The sequence below is a fragment of the Leopardus geoffroyi genome, chromosome C2, assembly GCF_018350155.1.
Source record: "Leopardus geoffroyi isolate Oge1 chromosome C2, O.geoffroyi_Oge1_pat1.0, whole genome shotgun sequence".
Lineage (NCBI taxonomy): Eukaryota > Metazoa > Chordata > Mammalia > Carnivora > Felidae > Leopardus > Leopardus geoffroyi.
In genome coordinates, this window is record NC_059333.1 from 106,461,954 (window position 1) to 106,480,098 (window position 18,145).

The 18,145-nt window shown below is 36.3% G+C and overlaps 1 protein-coding gene across 1 annotated transcript in view; it reads right to left on the minus strand.

Moving 5' to 3' along the window:
* Positions 1 to 5,007: 5,007 nt before the first annotated feature.
* The window catches only part of GFM1 (G elongation factor mitochondrial 1), a 46,202-nt gene continuing 33,064 nt past the window's right edge, over positions 5,008 to 18,145 (minus strand). The window contains exons 14-18 of the mRNA XM_045503141.1: positions 14,157 to 14,319; positions 12,362 to 12,506; positions 7,220 to 7,380; positions 6,187 to 6,240; positions 5,008 to 6,031 (exon numbers count right to left, since the gene is read on the minus strand). Coding sequence (XP_045359097.1) covers positions 5,900 to 6,031; positions 6,187 to 6,240; positions 7,220 to 7,380; positions 12,362 to 12,506; positions 14,157 to 14,319 — 655 coding nt within the window. The 3' untranslated portion in view covers positions 5,008 to 5,899. The remainder of the gene's footprint in view (positions 6,032 to 6,186; positions 6,241 to 7,219; positions 7,381 to 12,361; positions 12,507 to 14,156; positions 14,320 to 18,145) is intronic.

The following is an 18,145-nucleotide window of genomic DNA, read 5'->3' on the forward strand; positions in this document are numbered from 1 at the left end:
AAATACCCAGGAGGGATGTGCCATGCGGTTGTGGATTGTGTGGTGTTTGGCAGATGACTTACTGTCAATCTAACCTGTTCTGTGACCAACTTTCCTAACATAGGGGAGTCCCTGAGTTCGGTGGTGAGCACTTTAACAGCTTTTAAGTGCTCAAGCCATGCCCATCCATTTTGAAGCTTTGGCTTCCAAGATTTCCTCTGGCAACAGCCTTTCCCTCATGTGCACATTAACCCACAGCAAAGTTTATCTAAACAGACAGCAGTCTGATAAGAACCATTAATTCATCATTCTGTGAGGTTGGCTCAAACAGCAGGCTTCTAGAGCCTGTGACTGCTTTCTGCCCTATGATTCGTTTTCATAACAAATGACACAAAAGAGACAAAGGAAAACCAAGACCATCTCTGGGAGGAAACGGATCACTAAAACCAAGAGTACTCACCCACATTTTTACCAAGACTTGCTAAGCCCAATGACTTAGTTCCACATTATTTTTTCCTGCTAATCGAAAGGAAAAAAAAAAAAGATTCTCATTACTCTCACTCCACTAGATTCTGCAGATTCTGGGAGGCTAACATGGTAAAAACTCTTACCTTCTGCTGGTTGTAGATCAGATGTCCCAATATTTCAAAACTGCAGAATCTTCACAGCAATTCTCCAGTGGAAGTTGATCCTGCCAAATATGCCAACTGTAGGGGAGGAATTTAAATTTTATTCTATCCATCAAGGTTCTTCCAGCTAGTCTAAGAATTTAATTGGTATTAGACAGATTAACAAGAGGGGGGAAAAAAGGTTTTTTTTACATGTGCAGAGAGGCCCAATAATGCAACTGAGACCTAAAAAATGGGCAGGTTTTTTTGTTTTTTGTTTTTTGTTTTACTTTATAGACAATCTGTGAGGAATTAACAGGATAAAGAAAACTTTGGGAGCTTCAATTAGTAAAGAATTCTAAACTGAATTTGGGCTGGGGTAGTAAATTAGTAACAAGTAACAAGGGTTGTTTGTATAGCTTTCTTGGCTTTGGCTCTAAATTTCCTATCTCTGGTGATAGGCTGTGTCTTTACCTTGTGTTATAGAGGGTGCCTTTTTGCATGATTTATTTCCTGCTTTCAGGGGCATAGATGGTGTGGTCCAAGTGTCCTTGTGCCTAGTCTCTTAAGCAACTTTTATTCAAAATAATCAATATACCAAAGCAGGACATTGTGGGGTGGCCTGCCTTTGGCCATTTAATGGAATGCTTATATCAGTCTCAAAACTTGTTAGCCAGGTTCCTTGGCGAGTAACTGAGTAGGAGGCATCAGCTTTAAAATATACCAAAATATTACTTTTAAGTCTACACTGTTAGAAAATTAGAAGAGTTTATACTGAAGCAAAAAATTTTATAGACATGGACTATTACAAAATAAAAACTAGGATGATATGGTTACTTTTTAGATCTAGTTTATGTATTTTTACTTTTTAGATCTAGTTTATATGTTTTTCTATTTAAACCCCAATCCTTTGTATTCACCTTCCCAAAATCTGCCTGATTTAAAGAACCATTAAGTATTCTGAAGCACAGGAAACAATCATTTAAATGAAACACCAAATCTCCCACCTATATAATAATGCAAAGAAAAGACCTTTTCTAAAATATCAGTCTAGGGGCGCCTGGGTGGCTCAGTCGGTTAAGTGTCCGACTTCAGCTCAGGTCATGATCTCGCAGTTCGTGGGTTCGAGCCCCACATCGGGCTCTGTGCTGACAGCTCAGAGCCTGGAGCCTGTTTCATATTCTGTGTCTCCCTCTATCTCTCTGACCCATCCCTGTTCATGCCCTCTGTCTCAAAAATCAATAAACGTTAAAAAAATTTTAAAAAAATAAAATATCAGTCTACAACAATTAAATCATGACAAGACCAAGTCAAAACCAAAACCTCTACCTGAAGTTCCCTAGTAATCTTCGAAAAAGGTCTGGAGAGCATTATAGTACTAGCATATTCAATGTCCTGTGATCTTTAATCAACTTTTTAGTATCACATTAAGGGCCAGAAAGGGCTTTCAGCTTTCTAGTCTCACTTATCTCCAAGTCCTCTTCCTCATAAAAGCATTTTTTAAATTAGTGAGATTAAGCTCACAAATATGACCATTATTCAATCAGATTTAACCCTTTTACAGATTTCAGTATAACAGATTATGAAGAGGAATTCTACAGACAACACACAAACACAATTGTCTAAATTTATAAAACATCCAAAATTTAAACCAACTAAATATTCCTAATATCACTATTAGAACATCTTAAATTGCTGACCAAATTTTACTAGTATTGATTTTGTCAGCTAACTGCAGAGAAAAATTACTTCATCTGCCTTGACATAAAATGAAAAACTCTTAAAATCCCTAAGTCTTCTTTTCATTAAGAGTCTAAATTCTTCCAGGGCACCTGGATGGTGCAAGTTGGTTAAGGGTCCAACTCTTGATCTCAGCTCAGGTCATGGTCTCACGGTTCGTTAGTTCAAGCCCCATATCAGGCTCTGCACTGATGTTGCAAAGCCTGCTTGGGATTCTGTCTCTACTTCTCTGACCCCCCCCCACTTGTGCTCTTTCTCAAAATAAATAAACTTAAATTAAAAAAAAAAAAAAGTCTAAATTCTTCCGAGTCACTGAGCCAATAACAGGTATATACAGCATCACATTTATTTTCCTTATCTCTAGAACTTTCAAAATTTTAAGACACACAAAATAATACCAGGATTTTGTCTGCATTCCATTGCCTTCTACTTTCATTTTTCCTACCTGGATTATTAATTGTTAGAAATGAAACACATTCTGAAAGTCAGTTGGAAGTTTCTATATTTGCTCCTGAATGACAGTTCTTCATGACCTAAGAGTTTATTCCAGTTTCCCTCAGGTTAGAAAATTCTATGACCTGTTCTGTGACCTTTCCTAGCTTTCAAAGTCATACTTTCACCTAACTTGCTTCCTGGCACTTATTTGAATAGATAAATGAATGAATGAATGCTCACAATAAACTGTAAATACAACAGACTATTTCAAGGATGCACTCCAGTGTTAGTTATTTGAAGACACTTTAAAATCAACAATTAAAGCTCTCATTCAACAATTTATAGTGTTAGCAATGCAAATAGGTGTCTTCTATAAAGGGATATATTTCTGCATGTCACAATTTACTACTACCTCGTGGATGTCTAGTTCCATTTGCATCAATTTAAAAACTCATCCAGATTTTAAAAATATTAAAGATGAAAAAGTAACACTTCAGAATTGATAAAATTTTAGTGATTTAAAACTAAACAAGTGAGCAAGGAGGAAAGAAATGGCGGAAAATTGACCATATTTCTTTAAAGGTAAAGTTATCAAACTGAGAACCTATATCCCAAACTCTAACATCATACAAAAGAACATTAATAATACAACACATCTAAACAAATCTTGCATTTCATGTCTTGGAGGTGCAAGAAATACTGGTCTTTAAACTTTCCTGTATATTCGAATCAAGTGGAAAACTTTTAATGATTTTTTTAACTTTTAATGTTTATTTTTGAGAAAGAAAGAGAGAGAGAGAGTGAGTTGGGTGCTGAGCTGTCAGCACACAGCATGACACGGGGCTCGAACCCTTGAGCCATGAGATCATGACTTAAGCCGAAGTTGGAGGCTTAACTGACCCACCCATGCGCCTCTCAGGTGGAAAACTTTAGATCTTGAATCCAAAGGATCCGAGTATCTAGGGGCTGGAAATGGGAGTTTCTTCTTAAACTCCCCATGTGACTTTTAAAGTGTAGTCAGAATTAGTGGGTTGGGAATCACTGCAATACTGACTACCTAGAGCTGTTACTTGTCTCCAACACAAGTAATACAGTCTTTCTTGCAGCGCCCTCTTCGGATCCTCTGTCCCCTTCTCTCTCTGCCCCTCCCGGCTTGCACTCTCTCTCAAAAAAACAAATAAAACATTAAAAAAATATTAGCCAACAATTACCCTTCATTAGAGTAATAGATAAAAACCCTCATTTATGAATATTCTTTTTTTTTTTTTTTGGCTACAGACTTTGGTTCAGATGCGGTCTCTTCCAATTTTAACCAAACTAATTAGCAAGAGATGGCAAGAGATGCAGGTTCTGTTCCTACATCTGTCCCTACGTGATCCCACTCTTGTTACTCCCATCAGCCAGCCTGTGTTTTTGCCTATGAAATGCTGGTGTTAGATTAAATATCTAGGTTCTTTTCTGATGGTCTGTCTTTATAAGCAGAATGTTTACCAAGTTAAAAACACATCCAAATTTATCCATCACAGTTCCGATATTCCTAACTATTGGCAATAGCAAGAGAAACTGAGCTAAATTCTAGGAAGGTATTTCCTCATCGGGAACAATTTTCAAAGTAATCACTAATAGTACAAGAGGCTGATGAAATGCCAAAGCAACAGTATTATTCAGGTTTGATGCTACTATACAGCAACACACATATTCATAGGGAAAATGAACTTGGTTTGATGAATACAGCTATTTATCAACTTGAAAATTTAACAAGCTGTGTGGTTTTAGATGAATTACTTACCTTCTCTGTGTTTTTGCTTCCTCTATTACAAAACAGACACAGTAATAGTACTAACTTTCATAGGGTTGTGAAAACTATATTAGATAGTGCATTTAAAGCATTTAGCAGATGCCTTGAAAACATGCTCAATACTTGAAAAAATCTTTTTCTAGAAACCTTAAGTTATAAAGCCAAACCTAGAAGTCAAGAATAAAAAGGAATTTAAAATAATTATTTTATCTCTATTATCCACTAAGGGAAAGGACCAGGATATGTCTGTCACATCAGATGATCTGGGGATGAAGTAATTCTAAACAACATGGTAGAACTGTCTGGGAAAGTCCCACCTATTCTAGAAACAAAAACTTAACATTTGTTCTTTCACCATGTCAGTGAATACAATATATGATAAATTCCAACAGACCCCAATTCAATTAGCATTTAGCAAGTGAATGAAACTGACAAGGCAGCAACTATGTAAATTATATTTTATTATTCAGAGCTTCAGAGAGATTAAAATAGGTAAGAATAAAATATGCAAGCATCTGCTTTTCATTTCAAAGGTCCACAAGAAACTAACATAAAAACAGGCAGTTACACATGTGCAGAAGCCACAAGTTGAAGCAATCACCTATATATAAAACAGCTAGAAATTTACTAGCCATTTTAATATTCCCATGAAGAATCTGAGAAATGTTCTCTACTAAGAACATATGAAATCCACTCTTAAACAAAAAAAGTTTGTTCAAGTGTGCGTTGGTGGTACAGTGGTGAGCACAGCTGCCTTCCACAAAAAAGCCTGCTCATTAAAAGAGGACACCCCAAGAAGTGTCATGATACATGCAATTCACTTTCAAATTATTGTTCAGAGCAAAACAATAATTTAAAAAAGTTTAAATACAAAGGTATGAGATATAAACAGATAAAGCAAATATGACAAAATACTTGATGAACAAACTGTTAACAAGGTTGTTCATTATTATAAGGTCTAGATGGATTGTACAGGCCTGTTCTTTGTACTGTTTTAGCTCTTCTAGATGCTGAAAATTCTTAGGACAAAAAATTCAGAAAGGAAGTTGACATACCGTTCTAAGTTTAGAAGTATAACTGAAATCAGTCTCTTCCCTTAAATATTAAATATATTTCAGTAATAACCATATTTTATTTGAGGTGTTTCAATGAACTATATAAAACCAATCAACAGAGTTGAGATATACATAGAATTGTCTTTGAATATAATAGAAGTTCCTGAATATAATAGGAAGGGCTTCTAAAATTTGTTTCAGCGTGAGTTCTTTCCACTGGAATCCATTAAAGTATCTAAATCTTGCAGATTCAGTTACAGCTAGTAAGCTTAAAGTGAGGGAAGTTAGTTCTTGGCTTTTCCTTTTTTTACAGGAAGTTGACCTGTAGCTTCTAAATACTTATTGATGAGGTCTTCTTGTGTGGCCGGTGAACATGGCTGATATCTGCAGTACTCCATTGTGTATTCTCCCTTTCCCTAAGAAATTAAAACAACAACAAAAGAGATTTTGTTTGTTTGTTGTGGTACAACTACCAAGGAAAAGTCATGCAAAGACAAGATTTCACATATTTGAGTGCTGTGTAGGGTGGTTTCTTAAAGAACACTAAAGTAAAGTTTAAACACCTGCTTACCTCTGTGCATGACCTAAGTTCAGTGGAATAACCAAACATATCATTTAGAGGGACCTGAAAACAAACACAGTAGATATTTTAGTATTGTTTATTGAAAAATATTTTAGAAAAGACTTGTAATTCCTTTAGACTTAGGTTTCTACTAACCACTCTTGATTTAAAAGAATTAAAAGACAGAGAAATCTATTTTTGGTTTACTGCAAGTAAAAGCCTTATTTAAAAATAATTTCATTTGAGGGGTGCCTGGGTGGCTCAGTCAGTTAAGCATATAACTCTTGATTTTGGCTCATGTCATGATCTCATGGTTTATGGGTCAGAGTCCCATGTAGGGCTCTGCACTGACAGCGTGGAGCCTGCTTGGGATTCTCTCTCTCCCTCTCTCCCTGCCCCTCCCCAGCTCAGGCGTACTCCCTCTCTTCCTCTTTCTCTCTCCCTCCCTGTCTCAAAATAAATAACACACACACACACACACACACACACACACACACACACACACTCATTTGACAGTCACAACTAGAAACCAAATCTTTCTGTTTCACAGGGTGGACACTACTGACGGCCTTCCCTCCTCAGAACCTCCACACTCTGGCTGCAGCTCAAGCACTGAGAAGTGTTTCTCCCATGAAAACGTCAATACGGCTTCCCTCTGGACACCTCAATATGCTGATAGTAGTGTGTTCTAGGCGGCCTTATGTAATGTGATATATGCAGGCAATGGACTTCAATATGATCCCAGTAAATCAGGGAGAAAGTGATAAAACAGCTATACAAATAAAGCTTATAATGAGAAAGACACATAACTATGTAAGAAAACGACATATTCATAAAGGCACACATAAATCTTATTTTTAGCTTAGCAACTTGAGTTGCTCTAATAGCAAATTATAAAAATTGCCACACATATCTAAGCCACAAATACAACACTCAAGTAACCAGGATAATGTGTCAGTTTGCTCTACACTGTCCAAAAACAAACTTTCATTTCCTTCTGTGGTTACTAAAAGCAAGATTGTCAGTGACCAATAGTACTTACCTCTGCATACAGCGTGAAATAGTCCTCAATCCCATCTTGTCCTGTGATTACCCCATGGCGCTTGTTAATTCCCGCAATCACTGGTCCCTGAAATTCATTTGGGGCTATGACTTCCACAGACATAATAGGTTCAAGAATACATAATGTTGCATTTGCCAAAGCTGGAATAAAAAAAAAATTTACAAATTAGTGTATTAATCTTTAGACAAATGGTAACTCTTTTCTACTAGATATACAAAAAGGAAATACAGGGTGTCCTCCAAAGGTATACACATGAGTGACGAGGTTAAAATATTTGACCTGGACTTTTTTCTAGTGGCAGTAATTGTCCCTCTCCTAAACATAAATTCCAATAAGATAATACATTATTATAGTACTAATATTTCTATTACTTTATTTTCATCCTTAAACATTACTAAGCTGTAGAGAATAATATAAAAGAGGTCTTCACGCAACATTCAATCAAGTCCTTTACCATCTAAACTATCCAGTTGAGGGTTACTTATTTTCTCCCTCTGAATACTTTCAGGAATAAAGACAACTAACTGTTAAGTCTTTGACCAGATAAACTGATTCTTTACGGTTGGTCCCTAGAAGATGATTATTTTTATCATCAAATAACTTTTATCATATATTTGGAGAAAATTATCAAGTCACACCTGAGATCTGTCTTTCCTTTTCTAAACAATTTCAACATGTTATTGAGAATCAGAGGACCAGGGTTCTAGTTTCTGCCCTGCTCCTAATAAGTTATATGCCCCTAAAAAGTTATATGCCCCTAATAAGTTTCTGCCCTGCCCCTAATAAGAAACCAGGCCTCAAGTTTCTTCACCTGCAAAATAAAGACCCTGGATGCTAAGAGACATTGAAGCATTAAAATGTGTATGTCCAATGTGTGTGTCCAGGCTGCTTTTTTATCCCCCTTAATATGTAACCAGAATACTTCTTACTGTGACAAATGCTGAGGTTTAACTGTAACAATGTGAAGAGAATAGAATAAAATTTCAAACATTCATATTTAAATTTAATGTTATGATAGTATGGAGTATTACTTCAGCCTTAGACTGGATGAATTATCTCTAAATAAAAACTTTAAGCAAAACACAGAAAAGATGTCAAAATATTTTAAGATAATCATAATTTTCCCAGCATTAATTTGTTTATAATTAATTAGCAATCATTCTGGTATATTAATTAAAGCACTTCTCCTAAAGACACTCTTAGCTTAAGTGCAATAACTATAAGGAAGGCAATTTAATATACTTGGATCTCTTTGAAATATTTTCTAATTCAAATCAAAGCTCAGACCTACCTTTGACTAATTAGTCCTAATTAGTGAATTTTGTTCTAAAAAAGAGAAATAACTGAACTTTGCAGACTCCTAAGCTCTATCATCTAAGCCCCGGAGAACCCTATACAGACATCTAAAACAGCAGACTAACAATTCTATGCAGTAGAAACAGCTCAATTTCTCATGACGTCTTGGTTCTCACAACAGTAGAGCTTCCTTGGCTCTAAATAAATGCAATTAATGCAGAAAAAGGCACCCAGGAAGATGTGTGCAGACAAGATTTAGTACACACTATCTAGTATCTTCCATAGGTGAGTAACATGAAAAAGCTAGATTGTGAAAGGGTCAGTTTTAAAGGGAAGGAAGGGCTAAGTACACAGTGCCCATACTTAATTGTTGAGGATGTCCTGTCCAGTTCTCAGTTTCATATTCTCACATCCTGCTTTTCTCCTTTTACACCCTTCTTCCTCCCTCAATTCACTGGCTGACTCACTTCCAAAGAATCTTGCCCTTACTCACGCCTTCTTCTAACCCCCTGTGACAACATTCCAGAGATAATTCACCCTGCTATATTCAATAGTCACATGGCAGCCAACTCCTAAAAGCATTTTTTTCTTCAAGCAGATCCATGTATGTGGTCTATGGCTTTTTACGATACAAGTAAAGATACCAGTATCAGCGTGGGAACTTTTAAGCCTGAAGTGGTGGGCAGGGGGGATATTATTTTTATTTCAGCCCACCAGGAATAACACCAGGATATTATTTTTATTTCAGGCCACCAGGAATAACACTGATAACACCAGGCCAGATTCTGAAGAAGCCATATGAGGCGGTAGTCAAAGGCTAGGACTTTTGTCTGGGGTTTAACTCTCAGCTCCACCACTATCATATAACCTTGAGCCATTCAATTAACTGCTCTGAGTCCCAGGTTTTCTCAACTGTAAGGTCATTGTGAACATTAAGATATGCTCAGCATAATACATAGCACATAAGTGATCGAGACATGTTATTATGACCACTTGAGGCAAGAAGCTGGGGAATGGGTGGCATGTCACAGTACTAAGTCAAAGGTAACATGAAGGAAAGAGTGATTAGCATTCACTGCCCAAGTCTGCATGCTCAAGTGTTTTCAAATACATTCTTATATTTAATTTTACATTCTTTCGTTTAATACTGTGGAATTACTATCTCCAAGCAGCCTGGGGGAAGTTCCAATGACTTGCACATCTCCACACAGTAAATGTGGAGCAGAGCTGGGATTTAAACTCAAAGCCCATCACATAATGGGGCAGGAGATCAAAGAAAGGGGACTGTCAAGTTAAATGAGCTAACCCTTATTTCCAGGCTTTTATTTCTCTTGTAGATTGCCACAAGTGTGATGTTTCTGGGGAAACCAAGCATAGTTCTTTTTCTAAAACCTGGCCACAGAAAATGATGGCAATGGTCACACCTGTGGTCAAGCAGAACCTCCAATTTTATATTTCAGTTTTAGTTACATCACTGATTAATCTCCGGGACAAAGTTTAAACTGTGACTCAACACAGTTCCAATTTTCATTTTTTTAAATGAAAACATACCTGAGAATTTGCATTATTTTTCTTCCAATTTTGATAACAGAGAATAGCTCATAAGCCTCAGCTACCCTGATACAGGGCTCATTTATTAACGTTTTCACCCCCAAACTCTCATATGGCATTCAACAGAGGAATATGAATGAAAAGTTGATTTTCTTACTGAACTAAGAACTTCCTTTTACCCTCATACACTTTTGTCTTTTAGTCATGGGTGATTAAGTAACAGATGGGGAAACAGCAAAGTAATTAATTTTCATGCCAATATCCTGCTTATTTACACGTTTACCTGGCAAAAAACAAAATTCCCAATTACCATCTAGTGCACACCCACCAGGCAGTTAATCACACTTAAATAATTAAAAAAGCAAATGGCACATATTCAACTGTTTAGTTAATATTCACATACAGACTGTTTTCATGGATATGTATGTGTATACAATGGGCATATATATCTACATTTAATTATATTTCATACAGGAGCAATTAAAAAAGATGATAAGGCTAGTTGTTAACTGACAACCATACCAATTATCTGGCTTTGGGTAAATTCTATCTTCAGGAAAGCTACCAATTTCCAGTCAAGAACCAGCATAGAACAATTGGTGATTTCTAATTTAACTGTAGTTGTAGAATGTATCACAATATATATGTATATCAAATCATCATGTGTACACTTAAAATATCTTACAATTTTGTCAGTTATACTGCAACAAAGCTGAAAAAAGTACATAAAGTGATTATAACTAATTTGTCTATCTTAATATATATTAAAGTGATAAACATCCTAGAGGGGAAGAGATAGGTGTTTTAATGTGAATCATGCCTAACAAAATCTTATTTTCTTTGTGACTTAATTACCCATTTTCCTATCAACACAATCTTTAGATTATGACAAGATTTCCAAACCACAGATTTTGACTGCATTTTTTAATAAAGAAAATGAAGGATTTTCTCTCCTATTCACAAGTGAAAAACTAAAACACAAATTATGAATGGCTTCCACTGGTTTAAGTAATATAAGGAATTAGAGCCTGGTCAAGAAATGAGCGACCTTCTCCAACCAATGCCCCACACCTGATCATAGATGCAAATGGAAGAACAACATGAAATCGAAGTCCAAAATTCATACAGAATCAATAAAACTGTGATTTATAGAATGCTTAAAAAATGTGCTATGATTTATCTGATTTTCCACTGTCCATTTTGATACTCTTTGATAAAAATATTTCTGAGATGTTTTGTGAATCATAATATAATTGCCCTGTGTTAAGACACTTAAGGACATTATTAATAATGAATACAGAAGAGATGACAAAGAGAATAAACTTTCTGGGTTCAAGATACAAGTTTCAAGTTCCTTTGTTGAATAACCCTGATGTGAAATTGCTGTGTTACTTGCTTTTCTCTTTTAAAAGCAATGGGTCAGGGGCGCCTGGGTGGCTCAGTCAGCTGAGTGTCTGACTTCGGCTTAGGTCATGATCTCATGGTTTGTGAGTTCGAGCCCCGTGTCAGGCTCTATGCTGAGTGCTCAGAGCCTGGAGCCTGCTTCCAATTCTGAATCTCCCTCTCTCTCTACCCCTTACCCACTTGCACTCTCTCTCTCAAAAATAAACAAACATGAAAAAAAAAAAGCAATGGATCAGATATATTTGCCATTGTTTAGGTTTCTGGTTCATCAGGGTTTTAATACACCTTTATTCTGTGCGAGAAAGGGTCACAATGTTAGCAGTTTTGCACAAGTTCTGCACTGTAAATAAAGTTTACCGAGTTCTTTCAAAATACTTTGCCATCCTGAAAATACCTAAAAGCCTACAATATCATACATAAGAAAATTACTTATAATTTATTTATTTTATTTTATTTTATTACTTATAATTTATTACTTATAACTTATGGAATTCCTGACATCTAAATAAGTCACTAAAAATACCATGACTCTAATGTTTCTATAAAATATTTCTTAGAATTCCGACCATTTCTATTTTCCCTATTAAAAACAGAACTTACAGATTATCTATAAATTTTAAGCAGACAAAAATTACTAGATAATTTATGAGAACAAGGTAGGCTTTTAATTTTGTAAGAAAGAGAACACAGCAACCTGTCCTCACTTCGATTCTATAAATATATGCCCAGAACCTGCCATGTTCCCTGGTGGGTTGCCTAGTGCTCTGAGGGGACAAGACTGAAACAGAAGGCAGGGCTGCCCTCTGAGGCTCTGACGGTCTATCAGGGAAAACAGACACAGTTTGGAACAAGTGCCAGGACTCAGAATACCTTGTTTGAGAGCACCTTCTCCTGCGCGGATGAAAGAGATTTCATTGGAATCAACCATGTGATGTGCCCCATCTTGCAGAACAAACCGGAGCCCAGAGAGCTTGTGACCAGAAAGGGGGCCTTTCTCACAGGCATCCAAAAACCCCTGTTAATGAATGAACACAACCTCTGGAGTGAATGGATTTCACTTGCAGATGAATTACCAAGAATACCCAAACATTTTACCGTTTAGAAATTAAGCATTTTTATGAATACTACATTTCATCCCTCAAGAAAAAAAGAGAAGTTTTAAAAAGTTCAACACCTTAACTATTTAAGTTTTATCACTGTGGCATCTAGATGAACAATACCTTGGAAAAGCATATCATTTAAAGGTGTGAGCTGTTTTAAAAACGATGCTGAGTGCTAACCCTTACCATCTTCAGGAATTGCATACCTGTCATAACCCATTATACAGACAGCCTGCTCTTAATCTTAAAAGGAGGAAACAGAGGAAAGGCAAGTAAGAGTACCTCCATCAAAACTGGCATTGGCTCAACAGCTATGACCTGAGCTCTCACCATATACCCATCCCTGTTGCGCCTCATTGGCAGATCATACATTATAGCTTTAGCATTATATACGTCAGTAAAAACCAGAATTCAAAAGTAATTTTATTTTTCCTAATGCAGTTCTTTTTTTAAAATAAACAGCCTCACTGAGGTATGACTGATAAATAATAAACTAAACATATTTTAAAGGTATAATTTGATAAGCTTGCAATTCTTTTTCAGTCATTTCACTTAAATATTTGTAGAGCTCCCCCAATTCAAGTTAGTTTTTCTTGGCAAACAATCACATGGCTGCACATGCAATACAAGGTATTTATGACACTGCAAGACTGTACACTCTGTATGTTGAAAAAAATATACGCTCTCCTTCACCTACATTTATCTTGGAGAACAGAAGACAACTTAAAAGTATGAGAATGACGAAATATTGTCTTGAAATTAAGTATAATGAATGAAATACACTGATCCCCCCCAAAAAATGCTTCCTCCACTAAAGCCAAAATTAAAATCTATTAGTAAATATTTCTAAGTTAAAAGGGTAAATAAAAACCTAAAAATCTCAATCTATGAGAACAGACAGTTGCTGAAGGTTTACAACAGTCTTAAAGCCTGTGACCTGGTAAGCCAACAAAGCACTAACCCCTTGTATGTGCAAAGCACTTGGCAATTTACAAAGAGATGTCATAGAGTATTATCTGGTCCTCAAGTTTGTGAGGGATTGAGGTTTAAGTATTTTATTTACTCTCAGTTGAAGAAACTGCCTCTGAACACCATGATTTACCAAAGATGACATTAATAAGTAGCAGAGATGACAGGAGAACCGAGATGTTGGGAATCTTGATTATTGATTACAATTAATGAGGTAGGTTCAATTTATCAAAAGAAATATAATAACTATGATTAAGAAACAATGACTTCCCCCACATTGTCATAGCATATATTTATAGCTCTTGAACTTAATGAATTGAAGATTCTAAATCAGATGGAAAGCTTAACAATCAGATAAAGAAGCAGGACTGTAACTAAAATGAACTATGGGAGACAATGTGATAGAAATATGATTTGAGGGGTGCCTGGCTGGCTCAGTCGGAAGAGAATGCAACTCTTGATCTGGGGGTTGTGAGTTCAAGCCCCATGCTGGGTGCAGAGATTACATAAATAAAACTTTAAAAAAATATATGATTTCATACCTTTTATTAATAAGCTTGTTGAAAAAAATCTAAGAAAGTTATTTTTGTTTTTACCTTTTCTACTGCAGGCACAAACTGCTTTGGAATGTTTGCCCCGAATGTTTCATCTGAAAATTCCAACTTAGTGTAGTTCTCTGGGTCCAGAGGCTCCAGTACACCTATCACTTTTCCAAACTGGCCTGCACCACCAGATTGTTTTTTATGTGTATATTCAAACCTGAAAGTGATTTAGGAGGAAAAAAAAAATTTAAGACAGCATTATGTAATTACTAAAACGAAATAACTCCTACTGGTTTAAATGAAAAACCGCATTTCACCATTTTTACTTCTTCCCTTGAACATAATGACCTTGCCATAAAACCTCATTACAAAATTTATTTAAAAAGTCATTCTTTCCTGGGGTGCCTGGGCAGCTCAGTCGGTTGGGTGTCTGACTTCACCTCAGGTCATGATCTCACGGTTTATGAGTTTGAGCCCCTCGTTGGGCTCTGTGCTGACAGCTTGGAGCCTGAAGCCTGCTTTGGATTCTGTGTCTCACTTTCTCTCTGCCCCTCCTCCACTCACACTGTGTCTCTCTGTCTCTCTCAAAAATAAAATAAATTGGAAGAAAAGTTCTCTCTTTCTTGTTTTTACTTGAAGTATGGTGGCACACAACACCAAAGTAATTCATGGGTTTAATTATGCCAATTCTTTACTTCATAAGTAGGAAAGTAAAAGTATTAAAAGTCCATCTAAGGTTCTTGTTCTTGTAACCTACATTCCAAAGAACTCTCCCTCTTCTTTTGGAATGCCTCCCTTCCCTGGGACACAGTGTTTTCTTAAATCTCCACAACTGAAAACAGTCACTTGAAAATAGGAGCTCTGCAGTTAATTTAATCAGATGGTTTCTATTTGTGTTTACTACTTGGAAGTTATGGAGTGACAGAACACCAGAGAAAAGTTGCAGATGGATTAACACCCAAAAAGAATAATGGTAAAATAATGACCAACATTAAGTAAGTCATTTAAAGACACATAGACAGCTCAGTGTTTACTTCAAACCACTAATGATGACGTAAAAAGAATATGCACTTTATATGCATATTAAACATTTGTAAACATACACTATTTCACTGGGAAAAAAAAATGTCATGAGTATCTACTGTCTGCAGGGCATTTCTTCCTTTAAAATGAAACCTTCCTAGGGGCACCCGGGTGGCTCAGTCGGCTGGGCGGTCGACTTCGGCTCAGGTCATGATCTCACGGTTCATGGGTTTGAGCCCCTCATCAGGCTCTGTGCTGCTGGCTGGGAGCCTGGAGCCTGCTTCAGATTCTCGTGTGTGTCTCTCTCTCTGCCCCTCCCCTGCTCGCTTTCTCTCAAAAAAATGCATAAACGTTAAAAAAAATTTTTTTTAAATGAAACCTTCCTCAAGACCCTAAGATGGAGGAGGCCAGCCGCTATCAAAATTATCTCAGATAACTGCAGGTAAATGGACATTAATGAGTGTATTACATACAAATCTGTGAGTGGTTTGGGAGAAGTAAATGTTAATTTTGGTAGGAGATGCCAGCTTGGAATACGCAAATTTCATTAAAAGCCTAAGTGTGAATGTGCCTGATAAACTGCCTTTATATAATATTCCAGCTGCCAAGAGCTTCAGGATGGGCTGTGAAAAACAAAATGCTGAAAGGTTAATTTTCCTGGGAGGGAAAAAAACATTTTTCAGAACTAAGAGAACAGAAGCAGAAGAGAAACAGCTTCAAAGCACCACAGAATTACTGAAGGGATTCCAAAACCATGGTCCACTGACAAATTCTTGGGTATGCACAAGTTCTCTCAGACATTTAAAATTTTGTTTTCAACCTGACATAATAATATAACATCTGTACAAATATATTCTCGACCTGTGCTATCTATAGGTTAATCACTAACCAGGGATGCTTACATTTAAATTAAAATTTTTTAAAAATTAAAAATCCAGTTCCTCAGTTGTACTAGTCACATTTTAAGTGGTCAACAGTCAAATGTGGGAAGTGGCTACTGTCCAGGGCAGCACAGACAGAACATTTCCATCACTGCATGAAGTTCTATTGGACGGCACTGCTCTGAAGGACCAGTTCACAAACAAGTAATCTATGCAGTTGCAGGGACCGTGTCTGAATCGTAACTAAGCAGATACCAAATAATGGCACATGTAGGTACCAGGCTGTGCTAAGCAGTTTTTATGGACTGTTTTATTGACTCTTCACCACAAACTATGATGTGTGTACAATTTCTATCACCATTTTACAGATGAAAAGCCTGTGGTCAGAGAAGCTAAACAACTTGCCCCACATGATACAGCTATTAAGCAGCAGAGCCAGGATTTGCACCAAAACCAATACTCTTAATCAAACATTTTCCTAGAAGGCTAACAAGAATATAAACTTATGTAACCTGCAAATGATGCATTCACTTCAAAAGGTATTAGAGGCTGGTACACTAAGACAGACTTTATAATAGCTCAAAAAAGAAGTGAGAGAACTAAGACATCACTTGGTAGGCAGCTAATAGGCCTGCTGAAGATAAAAGAACCCATACCTGCCATCAGACCACTAGCATGCTGTGAAAGGCAATTTAGTTTTGGCAAAACGTCATCTCTCACGATAAAATTAATGTTAATTAGAACTGTGTTGGTTTTATCTCTATTTTGTAAATTTATTTTGATTTTATTGTTGTACTAAGGTTGCAAGCCACAGACATTTTTACTTAGTTTTATGTTCATGTAGTTATATAAAATTATAATAATTTACCTGATCCTGGAGGGCCACAATGACTGTTACTTTAAAGGTAGCCCATACATTATTCAAATCTGAGGATAACAGACTTTTGACTAACCATTCTTAAAGCTTTAGTAAATAAGATTTGAAGGACTCAAATATAGGAATGAGAGTCTCTTAATGCAGTTTATTTAACATCCAGGTAAATAAATGTTTTATTTAAATGATTTTAGTAATGTTAAAACATTTTAAAGTGATAATTTAAAGTTAAGTTTTAAAGTAATAATTATACTTACAAAAGAACATAAATTAGCATGTGTGCTGTTAGTAAATGTCTAATATGTCACAACCTACATAATTAGCTTTGACCTGCAAAGATGGTAACCATACTCATGAAGCTTCAAATGGTGACTTTATCTAGGAAACTCACATATTGTATTTCTCACAACTCTAACAGGTAATAGCCAGGAGATGTTAACTAGCAATTGTGAAACTAAAAATGTTATCAGCAACAAGCTCTTTCAGTATCATCAGAATGTACTCAGCCTTTCTTTCCTGGACATTATCATAGAAACACATGATTCAAACAATTCACACACACACACACACACACACACACACACACACACACACCCCACCCCCACACACATAATGAAAACCTAAGATGTTGACTGATAGATGAATGACTCACCTCCTCACTCCCCAAAAAGTAAAACCACCTTCAAGTTTTTTGAGAAAAAGCCTTAAGAGGAGAAACTAACCCTTCATCCCCTACTTACTTGACACCTATTGGCTAATATAACTAGAAAAGACAGAAATGCCTCACTCCTTACGTTTTTAAAAATATATACTTACTCCAAATAAAGACTTTATTAGTAAATTAAAGAGGGTATTTGAGGAAGACAATACATTACAAATACATTTTTAAACTTATTTTTAAAAGTGCCACAACACATATGATTACCCAAAGAATCTTCAAAAATCTATTTTGAGGAAAAAAGCAAAGAATCTTTATTTCCAAGCCAACAAGCTAAAGTGAAGGTTTGGCCATACAGATAAAAAGGAACCTTAACTTCTTGATCTAGAGCAAATCCAAACAACAGCCAGGCCCTTGAAAACTAAAACAAGAAGGTAATTAAGAAAACTGGAGAATGAAAATACACTGTCTACTGAAAGTTTGTGCTTGCTTAAGCAGCTTTAAAAACTCTTGCCTGGGGCGCCTGGGTGGCGCAGTCGGTTAAGCGTCCGACTTCAGCCAGGTCACGATCTCGTGGTCCGTGAGTTCGAGCCCCGCGTCAGGCTCT